Source organism: Ranitomeya variabilis, chromosome 6 (assembly GCF_051348905.1).
Source record: "Ranitomeya variabilis isolate aRanVar5 chromosome 6, aRanVar5.hap1, whole genome shotgun sequence".
NCBI classification, from domain to species: domain Eukaryota; kingdom Metazoa; phylum Chordata; class Amphibia; order Anura; family Dendrobatidae; genus Ranitomeya; species Ranitomeya variabilis.
In genome coordinates, this window is record NC_135237.1 from 449,472,232 (window position 1) to 449,490,141 (window position 17,910).

At 39.9% G+C, this 17,910-nt stretch overlaps 1 protein-coding gene across 3 annotated transcripts in view; it reads right to left on the bottom strand.

Annotated features, from left to right (window-relative positions):
• ST18 (ST18 C2H2C-type zinc finger transcription factor) overlaps window positions 1-17,910 on the bottom strand; it is a 447,256-nt gene that overhangs the window by 39,108 nt on the left and 390,238 nt on the right. For all 3 annotated transcript variants that reach the window (XM_077270483.1, XM_077270486.1, XM_077270485.1), the window contains exons 19-20: window positions 5,676-5,897; window positions 1,211-1,299 (exon numbers count right to left, since the gene is read on the bottom strand). In XM_077270483.1, the coding sequence (XP_077126598.1) occupies window positions 1,211-1,299; window positions 5,676-5,897 (311 nt within the window). The remainder of the gene's footprint in view (window positions 1-1,210; window positions 1,300-5,675; window positions 5,898-17,910) is intronic.

A 17,910-nucleotide genomic window follows, 5' to 3' on the forward strand; every position in this document is an offset into this window, starting at 1 on the left:
GGTCTTAGGGGGGTAGGCTCCCTGTGGTTTCTCTCCCTCTCAGCTCTGTTTGACTGACAGGTCACAACAGTATTGTGTGCTATACTTGCCACTCTGTGATTGTCATTTTATGGAAACTCTGTGTCTGGCAAAAAGAACAAGTGCTATGACAGAGAGTCTGAGCTCTGCAGGTGGCAATGGCAGTTCTGTGGATGGTAGTGGTGAAGGCCATTTTTTGTAATGTAGCAGGGCAAGAAGTATTCACTGTATTTTTTACACCAATCCACGGAGAAATTACCACACGTGCCCTTGATAAACTGTCCATGCAATGCATGGATCATTATTGTTATCATTTTACTAAGGTAATGATGAGCACTATAATTTGAGTTATGAGTACAGAACAATGTTATTGGGTCACTGATCATTGCAATGTTTCCGGATTTGAAGGAAGACATCGTAGGGGCCAATTAGAGAGGCCAAAACTCAGGAATGACCTTTTCTAGAAATGTATTTTCCAGATTATGTTTTGTCTAAAAATGCCAACAATCTCCTGATGAATGTGGAATGAGCAAAATGATCCTTTGTTGTATGAGATGACTTTTATGCAAGCTTAAAAATCATTGTTCTCGGTAAGACATCTTCCTGTATTAATATAACATGTGCCAATAACAACATTTAGTTTGCGTACAGAACGATCATATCAATGATTGTTCTGTATACATAAAGTGCGGTTGGCCTGTCTAAGCAAGTCAATAAATAACCCCGGATCGGCTTGCATGTATTTTAATAATTTTCTAACATCACTCTGTTATTACTGTCTAAATGAGTCCTTAGACTTAGAATAGAAGATAAACTTACAACCAACCAGCGTAGATATTGAGATTTTGATAGTCTATATACTGTAAATACTTATAAATACTTATGAACACATAATTGGGAAATAGAACTCATGAAGCATAGCACAAAGCTTAAAAGAATAACGAACAGTTTCCAAGAATTTACATCTTTGCATCATTTTGATTCATTCTGTGTAAAGCCTTAGGCAATGCTTTCAAGCATCCTGATAAAGAACTAGATGCGTATGTCAGAAACTTTATTGAAAAAAGGCAGTATGAAATACATTTATGTTTTATGCTTTTTTTAGCTTACTGAAACCTTTTCGTGAATCAAAGAGAAGTATTCAGATGAGTGAAATGAATTTTGTAACTATGGAAGCACAGCATGTCCTTACCTCCACTTGTCTTTATTTTGACACTCAATAATTCCTCTGATGGTTTCCCTTTCTTTATGGCTTGTGCATTTAAAGGGCATCCAGATAAACTGTAAAATACACATCAGGTACATTAGGTCTAAGAGATCTATTTAATAACGTGTGACGTTTGTATTGTGGAATCTAGTGACATATCTGCTTTAACTTGAGTACAGATGATCAGCCTCTAAAAACTAGTTTTTGAGGTGAGGCCTATGTACACTAAATTCTTTGTAAGAGGCTGCTATGCAGAAGTGTTATGGTTTGTTCAAACAAATAGGTAATGTACATTCAGCTATAGACCCTGGAATTTCATCCATATGAACGTATTTTAAAAGGATTTGTAACAGAAGAAGCCAAAATTGTGGGCAAAACTCTGAGTTGGACCTGCTGACAAGTGTCACCAAAAGTTTGATGGATCTCAAGAGCTATGTCCATTGTTTTTATGAAAGTGCTGTTTTATGTCTTGTTAGATATATGTTACTAGATTTATGTCATAAGGCCCCGTCTCACATAGCGAGATCGCTAGCGAGATCGCTGCTGAGTCACAAGTTTTGTGACGCAACAGCGACCTCAGTAGCGATCTCGCTATGTGTGACACGTACCAGCGATCAGGCCCCTGCTGTGAGATCGCTGGTCGTGTCGGAATGGCCTGGACCTTTTTTTGGTCGTTGAGGTCCCGCTGACATCGCTGAATCGGTGTGTGTGACACCGATCCAGCGATGTCTTCACTGGTAACCAGGGTAAACATCGGGTTACTAAGCGCAGGGCCGCGCTTAGTAACCTGATGTTTACCCTGGTTACCAAAAAAAACAAACAGTACATACTCACCATCTGATGTCCGTCAGGTCCCTTGCCGTCTGCTTCCTGCTCTGACTGAGCGCCACAAAGTGAAAGTGAAAGTACAGCACAGCGGTGACGTCACCGCTGCGCTCTGCTCTCACTGTACGGCGGCACTCAGTCAGAGCAGGAAGCAGATGGCAAGGGACCTGACGGACATCAGATGGTGAGTATGTACTGTTTGTTTTTTTGGTAACCAGGGTAAACATCAGGTTACTAAGCGCGGCCCTGCGCTTAGTAACCCGATGTTTACCCTGGTTACCCGGGTGCTGCAGGGGGACTTCGGCATCGTTGAAGACAGTTTCAACGATGCCGAAGTCGTTCCCCTGATCGTTGGTCGCTGGAGAGAGCTGTCTGTGTAACAGCTCCCCAGCGACCACACAGCGACTTACCAACGATCACGGCCAGGTCGTATCGCTGGTCGTGATCGTTGGTAAATCGCTATGTGTGCCGGGGCCTTTAGTCCTTGTGATCACATTTGAGGCTGCCTGTGTGACTAGTGTCCTATACAAGCCTTATTTGTCTGCATGTAGCATAATATACAACCACCCCCTCCATGATTAGTAGGTGGGTGACTGGTTGTTTTGTCAGTATTTTTCATCTATACTGTCTCTGCCTTTTATCATTGAGGCCCACAGCATCCTGTAATGCATAAGTATTTTGACCAGGTGTTAGTAAGTATGGCTTCCATTTTTCCTGTTAGCCTTATGAAAATACAAAAATAGGGGCTAAAGCAACATTTTTGTGTGAAAAATTTGATCTTTTATTTTCACAGCTGAATAGTGTTATAAAAGCCTATGAAGCAATTGTGGTCCAAGTTTCTCACCAGACCTCTAGATAAGTACTTGAGGGGTGTAGTGTCCAAAATGTGATCAATTGTGTGGGGTTTCCTCTCTTTAGGCACATCATGGGCTCTCCAAACGCAACATGGGGTCTGCTGTCTATTACAGCCAATTTTGCATTCCGGAAATCAAATGGTGCTCCTTCCCTTCCGAGCCCCGTCGTGCACCCTAACAGTAGTTTTCCACCACATATGGATATTCACGTACTCAGGAAAAATGCACAACCAATTGTATGGTCCATTTTTTCATGATACCCCTGTGAAAATGCACAATTTGGGGTTATTATTTTGGAAGGCAATATGTGATTTTTTATTCTCACGGAACATTATCAAACTCTATGAAGCACCTGGGGGTTTATTGCTCTACAGATAAGTTCCATAAAGGGTGTACTGTAGTTTCCAAAATGGGGTCACTTGTGGGGGTTTTACATTGTTTAGGTACAACAGGGGCTTTGCAAGCACAACATTGTGCTCACTATGTATTCTAGCCAATAATTTTTTGTTCCAAGATTCAAATGTCTTTCCCTTTCTAGCCCAGCCGTTCACACAAACAGTAGTTTTCCACCACATGTAGGGTATCGGCATACTTAGAAAAAATTGCACAACAAATTTTATGGTCCTTTTTCTCCTGTTACACTTGTAAAAATGCAAAATTTAGGGCTAAAGCATCATTTTTATGGGAAAAAGTAATATTTAATTTTTTTTCTTCCACATTTCTTTAATTCCTGTGAAGCACCTGAGAGGGTTAATAAACTTACTGAATATGGTGTTGAGCACTTTGAAGGGTGCAGTTTTTAGAATGGTGTAATTTGTGGTATTTTCACAAAGGCCCCTCAAAGTCACTCAAATGTGATGTAGTTACTAAAAAATAGTTTTTGTAAATTTTGTTGTAAAAATGAAATATTGCTGATAAATGTTTAATTTTTCTAACTTCTTCTTAACAAAAAAAATATGTTTAGCAAATGATGCTGATGTAAAGTAAACATGTGGTAAATGGTATTTATTAACTATTTTGTGTGATTTAAGGGTATAAAAATTTAACATTTAAAAATTATGACATTTTCAAAATTGTCGCCATACTTTCAGTATTTTCACAAATAAATACAAAAAAAATTTACTTAAATTTACCACTAACATAAAGTAAAATGTGTCATGAAAAAAAATATGTTGAAATGTTCCAGAGTTATTACCACATAAATTGACACTGGTCAGAATTGTAAAATTTGGCCTGGTCAGGAAGGTGAAAATAGGTTTGGGGGTAAAGGGGTTAATGTGTGTTTTTCATTGATTGCCAAATGCATCTACATTAATAGTTACCAAGTTATGACGGTAATAAAGTACCCGATACATCAATGTTACATTTTACGCTTGAAACGTTTCTCTATAGTATTTATTCCAACTTTTTCAGTTTAGTGGACTAATTAAGCAAATTAATATAACAGGAATTTAGCAAAAACATATTTGTCCTCAGGCAAAATATAATCAATTGTTTTAATTATAATAATTTCTGATCCATCCTTTTATATGTTTTCTTGGAAGGTTGGATGATACTCTCTTGTTTTGAAACAGCAAATAATATTGTGGTGACTTTAAAGTGGTTGTCAAGAGACTTTTTAAATTCATCTCATCATAAGAAAACAAGGCTCTAATATATTTAAGTGTATATATTAGTGTACTTTTTTCTTCCAGTTAATGTCACACAGATATAGATTGTCTTTCCCGATTGGGTCTGCGCATCATGATTCAAATTACCACAGTGTGATTGCTCCGTTCCTAAGTCAGCCCCTTCTCTTTGTCACTGCTCTATTACCAAAAATTACCAAAAAAGCTTTAAGTCTTATTCAGACATCACTCATTTTTCTTGTATGTCACAAACGATTCGAGTTTCATCAGCGTTTTGGATCCAATATTCATCAGTGTTTGATCAGTGTAGTTTTTACCATCAGTTTCATCAGTGATTTTTTTTTGTATGAAAAATAAGTAAAATAACAAGGCTTCTCTTATCCATTATAATGGTAATCAAGGACAGCACACAAACTGCACACTGATGCCATCCATGCTCTGTCTGTGATATTCATGGACCCAAGGACTGTAAGGATAATTTTGATCCACCTTGACTCTGACCTAAAACAGACATATATTTCCACGATTTTTTTGAAAATATTCAGTCCTCAAAAAAACATAGACATGTAAATAGCACCATAGACTTTAATGGGTACGAGCAGTATACATCAAAATCACAGATAGAACATGTATAGTATTCACGGACGTCTGAATGAGGCCTTACACCTCATGTGCTGTGAAATTTATTATTAGATATAAGGGACTGGTGGAAAATCATGGGGGTGGGTGGGAAACGGGGTCCCCGAGACTGGCAACTGCTAAAAAATAAAGTGCCTCACATAAGAAGCGGAAGGCAAGGGCAGTGGTTGCTGTTATTTTTGGGTTTGGTGAGAAATACAAGTACAAATATACTTAATTGACAAAAACTCATGAGTTAAGGCATTTTTTACTCGCTTTAGGGGATTTTTTTTGTTGGCTGCCAGACAACTTTTATAAGATCTACACGAACCTTGTGGCTAGTAATTGCTAACACAAAGAAAAAATTACCTAAATGAATGTATCACATGTAAGAAATATCCACTATGTATTGTTCAAACTTTTCTCACTAAATCCAACTCTGTAAGACCCAAAACTAAAATTTTGTAGGACTTTCCTTGTATTACAGATATCAGATTAAAACAGAATAGAAAGTTTGCAAAGTACCTTCTGTGCGTCACAAAAACGTTGTTGACATGGCCAAGACCATTGCAGCCTGGAAGTGGGCAGTGTGGCAGCTCCTGCTTATTTTGCTTCCATAACAGCGATGAGCCATTTAGTGAACTCTCCTTTTGCCTTTTAGCAGCCAAAGGACATCCAGAAGCACTTCGATGAGACGTGTATTTTCCAGATATGTGGCCTTGACCATCACAGCCTACAACGGGACATCTGTGCAAAATATAATCATGATATGAATGTTAGAATATGGCTGTTCACAAGATATTTTTTTTTCTTTTTAACTCTTTCGGTATTCTGCTCTGTCACTGCTGTGCATGCATTATGACCATCCTTTATTATGCTGTAATTACCAAACTTTCAAAAACTATGAAAAAATGTAGGTGCACAACCCCTTAGTGCAACAGCGCATACATGCTGTATGTGTGATTGTGTGTGGAGAGGAGTCAGGAGCTGAGCAAATACCGGCTATATTAACCCCTTTCTGACATCTGACGTACTATCCCGTCGAGGTGGGGTGGGCCCGTATGACCGCCGACGGGATAGTACGTCATCACCGATCAGCGGCGCTCACGGGGGGAGCGCGGCCGATCGCGGCCGGGTGTCAGCTGCATATCGCAGCTGACATCCGGCACTATGTGCCAGGAGCGGTCACGGACCGCCCCCGGCACATTAACCCCCGGCACACCGCGATCAAACATGATCGCAGTGTACCGGCGGTATAGGGAAGCATCGCGCAGGGAGGGGGCTCCCTGCGGGCTTCCCTGAGACCCCCGGAGCAACGCGATGTGATCGCGTTGCTCTGAGGGTCTCCTACCTCCCTCCTCGCCGCAGGTCCCGGATCCAAGATGGCCGCGGCATCCGGGTCCTGCAGGGAGGGAGGTGGCTTACCGAGTGCCTGCTCAGGGCAGACGCTTGGTAAGCCTGCAGCCCTGCACAGCAGATCGTCGATCTGGCAGAGTGCTGTGCACACTGCCAGATCAATGATCTGTGATGTCCCCCCCTGGGACAAAGTAAAAAAAAAATTTTTCCACATGTGTAAAAAAAAAAAAAAAAAATTCCTAAATAAATAATAATAAAAAAAAATATATTATTCCCATAAATACATTTCTTTATCTAAATAAAAAAAACAAAACAATAAAAGTACACATATTTAGTATCGCCGCGTCCGTAACGACCCAACCTATAAAACTGCCCCACTAGTTAACCCCTTCAGTAAACACCGTAAGAAAAAAAAAAAAAAAACGAGGCAAAAAACAACGCTTTATTACCATACCGCCGAACAAAAAGTGGAATAACACACGATCAAAAAGACTGATATAAATATCCATGGTACCGCTGAAAACGTCATCTTGTCCCGCAAAAAACAAGCTGCCATACAGCATCATCAGCAAAAAAATAAAAAAGTTATAGTCCTGAGAATAAAGCGATACCAAAATAATTATTTTTTCTATATTTTAGTTTTTATCGTATAAAAGCGCCAAAACATAAAAAAATGATATAAATGAGATATCGCTGTAATCGTACTGACCCGACGAATAAAACTGCTTTATCAATTTTACCAAACGCGGAACGGTATAAACGCCTCTCCCAAAAGAAATTCATGAATAGCAGGTTTTTGGTCATTCTGCCTCACAAAAATCGGAATAAAAAGCGATCAAAAACGGTCACGTGTCCGAAAATGTTACCAATAAAAACGTCAACTCGTCCCGCAAAAAACAAGACCTCACATGACTGTGGAGCAAAATGTGGAAAAATTATAGGTCTCAAAATGTGGAGACGCAAAAACTTTTTTGCTATAAAAAGCGTCGCTGGTTTCACACTTGCGTTTTTGTCTGCAGCGTTTTTTGCACAAAAAAACGCATGCGTTTTGTCCCTATATTTAACATTGAAAACGCATGCGTTTTTTTTGTACGCGTTTGGTCGCGTTTTCAAACGCATGCGGTTTTTTTCTGTATGCGTTCATTTTCAGAAATACAACCTGCAGTATTTTCTTGCGTTTTTAAGCACATGCGTTTGTTTGCGTTAAAAACGCATGCATTTTTATCGAAAAAAAACAGAAAACACACTGAAAAGCCACCCACCACCATCAAGGTGATAAAGGGATCCAAACCCTAACCCTAACTCTACCCCTAACCTCACCCCTAACCGTTTAATGAATATTTTCTGACAGTCATAGTGCCACGTATTTCAGTGCCACGTATTTCAGTGCCACGTATTTCAGTGCCACGTATTTCAGTGCCACGTATCACGTATTTCAGTGCCACGTGTTTCAGTGCCACATATTTCAGTGCCACGTATCACGTATTTCAGTGCCACATATTTTAGTACCACGTATTTCAGTGCCACGTATTTAAGTGCCACGTATTTCAGTGCCACGTATTTCAGTGCCACGTATTTCAGTGCCACGTATTTCAGTGCCACGTATTTAAGTGCCACGTATTTAAGTGCCACGTATCACATATTTCAGTGCCACGTATTTCAGTGCCACGTATTTCAGTGCCACGTATTTCAGTGCCACGTATCACATATTTCAGTGCCACGTATTTCAGTGCCACGTATTTCAGTGCCACGTATTTCAGTGCCACGTATTTCAGTGCCACGTATTTCAGTGCCACGTATTTCAGTGCCACGTATTTCAGTGCCACGTATTTCAGTCACGTTTAGGGTTAGGGTTAGGGTTAGGGTTAGGGCTAGGGTTGGAGGTAGAGTTAGGGTTAGGGTTTGGATTACATTTACGTTTGGATTAGGGTTGGGATTAGAATTATGGGTGTGTCAGGGCTAGGGGTGTGGTTAGGGTTACCGTTGGGATTAGGGTTAGGGGTGTGTTTGGGTTAGGGTTTCAGGTAGAATTGGGGAGTTTCCACTGTCCAGGCACATCAGGGGCTCTCCAAGCGCGACATGGCGTCCAATCTCAATTCCAGCCAATTCTGCGTTGAAAAAGTAAAACAGTGCTCCTTCCCTTCCGAGCTCTCCCGTGCGCCCAAAAAGGGGTTTACCCCAACATATGTATTATCAGCGTACTCGGGACAAATTGAACAACAACTTCTGGGGTCCAAGTTCTCTTGTTATCCTTAGGAAAATAAAAATTTGGGGGGCTAAAAATCATTTTTGTGGGAAAAAAAAAGATGTTTTATTTTCACGGCTCTGCGTTATAAACTGTAGTGAAACACTTGGGGGTTCAAAGTTCTCACAACACATCTAGATAAGTTCCTTGGGAGGTCTAGTTTCCAATATGGGGTCACTTGTGGGGGGTTTGTACTGTTTGGGTACATCAGGGGCTCTGCAAATGCAACGTGACGGCTGCTGACCAATCCATTTAAGTCTGCATTCCAAATGGCGCTCCTTCCCTTCCGAGCTCTGTCATGCACCCAAACAGTGGTTCCCCCCCACATATGGGGTATCAGCGTACTCAGGACAAATTGGACAACAACTTTTGGGGTCTAATTTATCCTGTTACCCTTGTGAAAATACAAAACTGGGGGCTAAAAAATCATTTTTGTGAAAAAAAAAAAGAATTTTTATTTTCACGGCTTTGCGCTATAAACTTTAGTGAAACACTTGGGGGTTCAAAGTTCTCAAAACACATCTAGATAAGTTCCTTGGGAGGTCTAGTTTCCAATATGGGGTCACTTGTGGGGGGTTTGTACTGTTTGGGTACATCAGGGGCTCTGCAAATGCAACGTGACGGCTGCTGACCAATCCATTTAAGTCTGCATTCCAAATGGCGCTCCTTCGATTCCGAGCTCTGTCATGCGCCCAAACAGTGGTTCCCCCCCACATATGGGGTATCAGCGTACTCAGGACAAATTGGAAAACAAATTTTGGGGTCCAATTTATTCTGTTACCCTTGTAAAAATACAAAGCTGGGTGCTAAAAAATCATTTTTGAGAAAAAAAATAAAAATTATTTTCACGGCTCTGCGTTATAATCTGTAGTGAAACACTTGGGGGTTCAAAGCTCTCAAAACACATCTAGATAAGATCCTTAGGGGGTCTACTTTCCAAAATGGTGTCACTTGTAGGGAGTTTCAATGTTTAGGCACATCAGGGGCTCTCCAAACGCAACATGGCGTCCCATCTCAATTCCAGTCAATTTTGCATTGAAAAGTCAAATGGCGCTCCTTCCCTTCCAAGCTCTGCCATGCGCCCAAACAATGGTTTACACCCACATATGGGGTATCAGCGTACTCAGGACAAATTGGCCAACATTTTTTGGGGTCCAATTTCTTCTCTTACCCTTGGGAAAATAAAAAATTGGGGGCAAAAAGATCATTTTTGTGAAAAAATATGATTTTTTATTTTTACGGCTCTGCATTATAAACTTCTGTGAAGCACTTGGTGGGTCAAAGTGCTCACCACACATCTATATAAGTTCCTTAGGGGGTCTACTTTCCAAAATGGTGTCACTTGTAGGGAGTTTCAATGTTTAGGCACATCAGGGGCTCTCCAAACGCAACATGGCGTCCCATCTCAATTCCAGTCAATTTTGCATTGAAAAGTCAAATGGCGCTCCTTCCCTTCCAAGCTCTGCCATGCGCCCAAACAATGGTTTACACCCACATATGGGGTATCATCGTACTCAGGACAAATTGGCCAACATTTTTTGGGGTCCAATTTCTTCTCTTACCCTTGGGAAAATAAAAAATTGGGGGCGAAAAGATCATTTTTGTGAAAAAATATGATTTTTTATTTTTACGGCTCTGCATTATAAACTTCTGTGAAGCACTTGGTGGGTCAAAGTGCTCACCACACATCTAGATAAGTTCCTTAGGGGGTCTACTTTCCAAAATGGTGTCACTTGTAGGGAGTTTCAATGTTTAGGCACATCAGGGGCTCTCCAAACGCAACATGGCGTCCCATCTCAATTCCAGTCAATTTTGCATTGAAAAGTCAAATGGCGCTCCTTCCCTTCCAAGCTCTGCCATGCGCCCAAACAATGGTTTACACCCACATATGGGGTATCATCGTACTCAGGACAAATTGCACAACATTTTTTGGGGTCCAATTTCTTCTCTTACCCTTGGGAAAATAAAAAATTGGGGGCGAAAAGATCATTTTTGTGAAAAAATATGATTTTTTATTTTTACGGCTCTGCATTATAAACTTCTGTGAAGCACTTGGTGGGTCAAAGTGCTCACCACACATCAAGATAAGTTTCTTAGGGGGTCTACTTTCCAAAATGGTGTCACTTGTAGGGGGTTTCAGTGTTTAGGCACATCAGGGGCTCTCCAAACGCAACATGGCGTCCCATCTCAATTCCAGTCAATTTTGCATTGAAAAGTCAAATGGCGCTCCTTTCCTTCCGAGCTCTGCCATACGCCCAAACAGTGGTTTACCCCCACATATGGGGTATCAGCGTACTCAGGACAAATTGTACAACAACTGTGGGGGTCCATTTTCTCCTGTTACCCTTGGTAAAATAAAACAAATTGGAGCTGAAATAAATTTTGTGTGAAAAAAAGTTAAATGTTCATTTTTATTTAAACATTCCAAAAATTCCTGTGAAACACCTGAAGGGTTAATAAACTTCTTGAATGTGGTTTTGAGCACCTTGAGGGGTGCAGTTTTTAGAATGGTGTCACACTTGAGTATTTTCTATCATATAGACCCCTCAAAATGACTTCAAATGAGATGTGGTCCCTAAAAAAAAATGGTGTTGTAAAAATGAGAAATTGCTGGTCAACTTTTAACCCTTATAACTCCGTCACAAAAAAAAAATTTGGTTCCAAAATTGTACTGATGTAAAGTAGACATGTGGGAAATGTTACTTATTAAGTATTTTGCGTGACATATGTCTGTGATTTAAGGGCATAAAAATTCAAAGTTGGAAAATTGCAAAATTTTCAAAATTTTCGCCAAATTTCCATTTTTTTCACAAATAAACGCAAGTTATATCGAATAAATTTTACCACTAACATGAAGTACAATATGTCACGAGAAAACAATGTCAGAATCGCCAAGATCCGTCAAAGCGTTCCAGAGTTATAGCCTCATAAAGGGACAGTGGTCAGAATTGTAAAAATTGGCCCGGTCATTAACGTGCAAACCACCCTTGGGGGTGAAGGGGTTAAATGGCCAGCACCTGTCTCTAACAGCTAAGCTTTGGCCACTGCTGTTAACCATTTGAATGCCATCCTCATGCACCCCATAACTTGATTGTTTGCACAAATGGGTTACTATGACAACCAGGAACCTGCTGAAGGCAATCATCACTAACATCATGATACTCCTCTGAAACTCAGCTATGTGCTGAACTTCAAAGGAGACCACAATTTTCACTATATACCACAATGCTATGGTATGGCAGGATATAATGTAAAAAATTGTATAATCGAAGCTTCAAGTACTCCGTGAAGACTAAAAAATATAAAGTAAAAAATGTATAAAAAGTTTTAACAATTTTTTACAAAAATTATAAAAGTTTGAATCACCTTTAAAAGGAAATATAAACAAATAATAATAATAATAATAATAATGATGAAAATAAAAATAATAAACAAAATTATATTTATTATTGCCACATTCATAATAGCCTTATCTATCAAAATATAAAATTAACTAACCAAATCGATAAATGCCGTAGCAAGTAAAAAAAATGAAAACATTAGAATAGGGTTTTTTCGGCCACCTTATCACCTTACAAAATTCAATACAAACAGATCAAAATGTTATATGTAACCTGAATTCTTGCCATTAATACCATCAGCTTGTATTAAAAAAACAAGCCCTACACAGCTCAATTGATGAAAACTATAAATGTTACCGACCACACAAGCTAAAAAAATCTATACAATGTTGGTATCGCCGTAATTGTACTAACTTCAAGAATCATTATGCAGTGGGAATTTTACCACATAATGTATGCAATAAAAATAAAACTCAGGAAACTGTGACAGAGTTACTTTTTTTTATTCAAAATTGCACCACACTTGGAATTTTGTTTCTAATTTTCCAGTATATTGAATATTAAAACAATGGTGTCTTTCAAAACTACAATTTGTCATGAAAAAAGCAAGTCCTCATATGGTTAAATTAGACGGACAAATAAAAAAAAGTTATGGCTCTTCTAAGAAGGTGAAGAAAAAATAATGTGCAAAAATGATAATTAACTGTGTTAACGAATGGGTTAATGTAAGTTTCAAGATGGCCAAGTTATGTTTGATGACCTATGTATTTCTAGTTAGATTTCACTACTGCAGAAAATTATCAGGCCTGTAGTTGAGTTTAGATGAAAAGTGAACCGTGATTGAAGGAGTATTCTACTTGTATGTAAATAATTCCTAATCGCTGTTGAACTGAAGTTTTACACCTTTCCAATATGTTTTGTTTCAATTCGTTATAATTTTAAAGTTATTTCTTTGTGGTCATTCAATAAGAATATTAGCTTACACTAAGAGACAGCTAACCCAAGCACAAATCCTGCTTTTTTTTACAAGGAGGTACAGGTTTATTGTCTCTGACTCCAGAAAATGATGAAGAATCCATGCACAAGGTCCATCAGAGAAGTGTTCATGTATGCAGACATTAAAGGGGTTTTCAGAGTTAAACAAACTGTGGCCAAATACAGGAAATGGTAGAATAACAGATCTACTGTATGTATATTCATCTGATCAATCATCCATTACTATAGAGCTTCCACTCCAGTTCTATTTCTTTGGCTGCAGTGATCTTTTGTAGTGATGAGCGAGTATACTCATTACTCGAGTTTCTTCAAGCATGTTCAAGTGGTCTCCGAGTATTTCGGCATGCTCGGAGATTTAGTTTATGTCGATTATGTGATTTGCGGCTGCTAGACAGCTTGAATACATGTGGGGATTGCCTGTTTGTTAGCAAATCATGCAGCTGCATCGACATAAACTAAATCTCTGAACATGCCGAAATACTCGGAGACCACCCGAGCATGCTCGGGGAATCTCGAGTAATGAGTATACTCGCTCATCACTAATCTTTTGCAATATCCTTTGAAAGCAAGAGATTGGCTGTTGCGATCACCTATGGTTTATGGAACATACCTACTGCAGCCAAGTGAGCACAGGCTGATGTGATGACCAAAGTGCTAATAGGGAAGCAATGGGGAAGATGAACCAGTAAGTGAATTTTCATGTGCTATAGCTTTTGTGCATTTGGACACATTTTGGATTAAGCCTACGTTCACAAGTTCATTACTTGGTTGGTAAAAACACGTCACCACCACTTCTGCATTTTTACCTACTCCTGATTTTGGCTTACAAATACTGATGTGAAATACTGATCAAATACCGAACATGTGAACATGGCCAAAAGGGGTTGTCCAGTGAAAACAAGTTATTACCTATCTACAGGACAGGTAATAATCTATTGTTGGTGGAGGTATGACTGCTGGGCCAGCATCGATAAATACAATAGTACTGATGAAAATAAGCAACTTTGTAACATATCCTTCCAGAAAAAATTGCTTATTTCTCTGCCAAAATTGATCAGTCATTATCAGAATTCTCATTCTGAGATAAATACTGTTTTCAATGTACACTGTGTGCAGAATTATTAGGCAAGTTGTATTTTGATCACATGATACTTTTGTTGTCCTACTCCAAGCTATTCAGGCTTGATAGCCAACTACCAATTATGTAAATCAGGTGATGTGCATCTCTGTAATGAGGAGGGGTGTTGTCTAATGACATCAAAACCCTATGTAAGGTGTGCTTAATTATTAGGCAACTTCCTTTCCTTTGGCAAAATGGGTCAGAAGAGAGATTTGACGGGCTCTGAAAAGTCCAAAATTGTGAGATGTCTTGCAGAGGGATGCAGCAGTTTTGAAATTGCCAAACTTTTGAAGCGTGATCACCGAACAATCAAGCGCTTCATCGCAAATAGCCAACAGGGTCGCAAGAAGCGTGTTGGGCAAACAAGGCGCAAAATAACTGCCCATGAATTGAGGAAAATCAAGCGTGAAGCTGCCAAGATGCCATTTGCCACCAGTTTTGCCATATTTCAGAGCTGCAGCATTACTGGAGTAACAAAAAGCACAAGGTGTGCGATACTCAGGGACATGGCCAAGGTAAGGAAGGCTGAAAAACAACCACCTTTGAACAAGAAACATAAGATAAAATGTCAAGACTGGGCCAAGAAATATCTTAAGACTGACTTTTCAAAGGTTTTATGGACTGATGAAATGAAAGTGACTCTTGATTGGCCAGATGGATGGGCCAGAGGCTGGATCAGTAAAGGGAAGAGAGCTCCACTCCGACTCAGACGCCAGCAAGGTGGAGGTTGGGTACTGGTATGGGCTGGTATTATCAAAGATGAACTTGTGGGACCTTTTCGGGTTGAGGATGGAGTTAAGCTCAACTCCCAGACCTACTGCCAGTTTCTGGAAGACAACTTCTTCAAGCAGTGGTACAGGAAGAAGTCGGTATCGTTCAAGAAAAACATGATTTTCATGCAGGACAATGCTCCATCACATGCCTCCAACTACTCCACAGCATGGCTGGCCAGTCAAGGTCTCAAAGAAGAAAAAATAATGACATGGCCCCCTTGTTCACCTGATCTGAACCCCATTGAGAACATGTGATCCCTCATAAAATGTGAGATCTACAGGGAGGGAAAACAGTACACCTCTCGGAACAGTGTCTGGGAGGCTGTGGTCAAGTATACGGTGCTGCGGGAGCTGCGTTCCCACAAATCGCCATATATAAACTGCGTCATGATCACACGGTCTCACGCTGAGCAGCTCCATGACTAAATGCTCTAAGGATTTACTCAGGTAACAGCCACTAGTCCCATCTTGGTCTCTGCATTCATGTTAGTCATTTATGGGAGTACCATATGCGCATTTCTTGCCCTACATAGGTCCACACTATTAGAAGGGAACTTCTATTGATATATACGTACCTAATACAGTGCTCAAGGTAATCTAACAACTTCTATGGGCACCTTTTCTAGTATACTACTGCAGCTTACCTTTGTTCACTATTTCCACAGAACGCCTATACTGCACCGCTGGGACTATTTTCTCCCTACGCACCAATCTATTATCTTATAAGGTAATCACCTGCGCAACTCACTACCTGTATTCTGAGACATGCTTTGTTGTTACTTTCAGTTATGTGTATTCAGGTACAATGATTGGATTATATATAAGGTTGTATATATAGCACGTAAACTACTATTAGGAGTATTCTCTTTTTTTCTCTGCATTGTACATACTCTATTGGCACTCATTATTATTCCTATCCACAGGATGCACAGGACAATTGTGTACCTTCACCTATACTCGACCCCTGGTCGTCACTTCCACAGACGTCCTCGTATGTCTGTTAGTGGACACGTATCTTCTCTTCTTCCCTCTACCTCTAGGATGACTCATTATTGTTTTTGTTGTACCATTTCGTGTTATTTACTTTATTTGTGTTGTTTTGCGTATTTTCTTTTTTCTACAGCGAATACGTGACAAAGGCTCTGGTTGAGCCGAAACGTTGTTTATCGCATATACTGTAATATTCTGTTACGCTCCCAATAAACTAATAGAATTCTTGCATAAACTAATTCATATGAGTGTGCGGTGAATTTCAACAATTCTGCTATTGAGACCACCGGTCCATTGCACCAGCACCTCACCTGTATTCAGGCTGAGTGCACACCAAATTAACCCTTCTTACTAAATGCTCTAAGCGTCAGCGGAAAAATAAAAAAGTTATAGCTCTCAAAATAAAGCGATGCAAAATAAATATTTTATCTATAAAATAGTTTTTGTTGCGTAAAAGCACCAAAACATTAAAAAGATATAAATGTGATATCACTGTAATCGTATTGACCCAAAGAATACAGTTTCCTTATCAATTTTACCAGCATGAAAAAAAAAACCAATTGCTGGATTTTTGTTCATTCTGCCTTCCAAAAATCAGAATAGAAATATGTCATGTGCCCAAAAATGGTACCAATAAAAATAACAAATTGCTGTAATCGTACTGACCCGAGGAATAAAGTCATCTAATCACGTATACCACAAGAGGAATGGCATAAAAAATAAATAAAACCAATTCTTCACCTGCTGTTAATTTTTTTCATTCTGTCTCCCAAATATCACAGTAAACCTTTAGCTCACATTTATCCTGCGCTCTGCACTGAGCGTTTCCACTGGGGTTTCCGAGTAAATCTCTGAAATATGTGATTCAAACAGTACCCCCGGTGGAAGATTCCCTATAATGAGGCAGATCAAGGCACTGTGAATGCCTTCTGGCCTGTGATCCTGCAGTATTTTTAGGCGTGCATAAAAACGTCTGTCACAGTTTTGTGCACTTCTGAAAAGAAGAACAACACTGAACAGAGGTCATACGGACTCCAGAGTAACTCTGCTGCCTCATTATAGTGAATGACTCCCTCGGGGGTTTCATCTGAATCACATTACTTGGAGATTTAGAAGTAAACCCCGATGTAAGTGCTCAGCGCTGGATAAATGTGATCCCAAATGTTATGTAAAATGTTCCCAACAAAAGCTTCAACTTAATCCACAAAAAAGCAAGTCCCCAATCAGGTCCATCATCTGTCAATGGAAATATAGGGGGCTTCCACGTTATTGGTTGCACAAAGGCTCTGTAAAAGCGCTATAGCTCCTCGCCTCCCAAAAGAAATTCAGTAAATTCTGTGCTCCCAAATCCAAATGCCCCCTCTCTTCTGAACCTCACAACAATGTACTGGGCACTGCAATGGCAGTTTGCAATTTTCAGTCCGCAACTTCCACTGCTACTTGTTTCTGGAAAAAACCCATGGAGTCAAAATCGTCACTACTCCTGTAGATACATTTCCAAAGGGATATATTATTTCAGCAAATTTTACATTCAAAAAGTCAAATGGCACTCCTGTTAAGGCTGGCGGAACGCACCGAGTAAATATGGAGATATTATTGGTGCGTTCGTAGCCCGGGGTCCACCGTGCATGAGTGGAACCTGCTGCTAGTAAATGGCGGCACTATATGGTGGCATTACGCCTGAACAGACATGGGTTCCATCACCCAGTCTGTATAGGAGTGAACTCTGTTGCTTCACAGAGTCGCCGGGATAAAAGATAACACTGTGCCCTGTTAACCTCACAGAAGGACACAGCTCTCTAATGGAGCAGGTAGCATATAGTGGTCACACAGTCAGCAACAGCACTCAAACAACTCCTCTCTGGAGGTGCCGGAATTCTAGTGGCTATACGCCAGCCCTGAACTCATACACACAAACTCCTCTCCGGAGGTGCCAGAA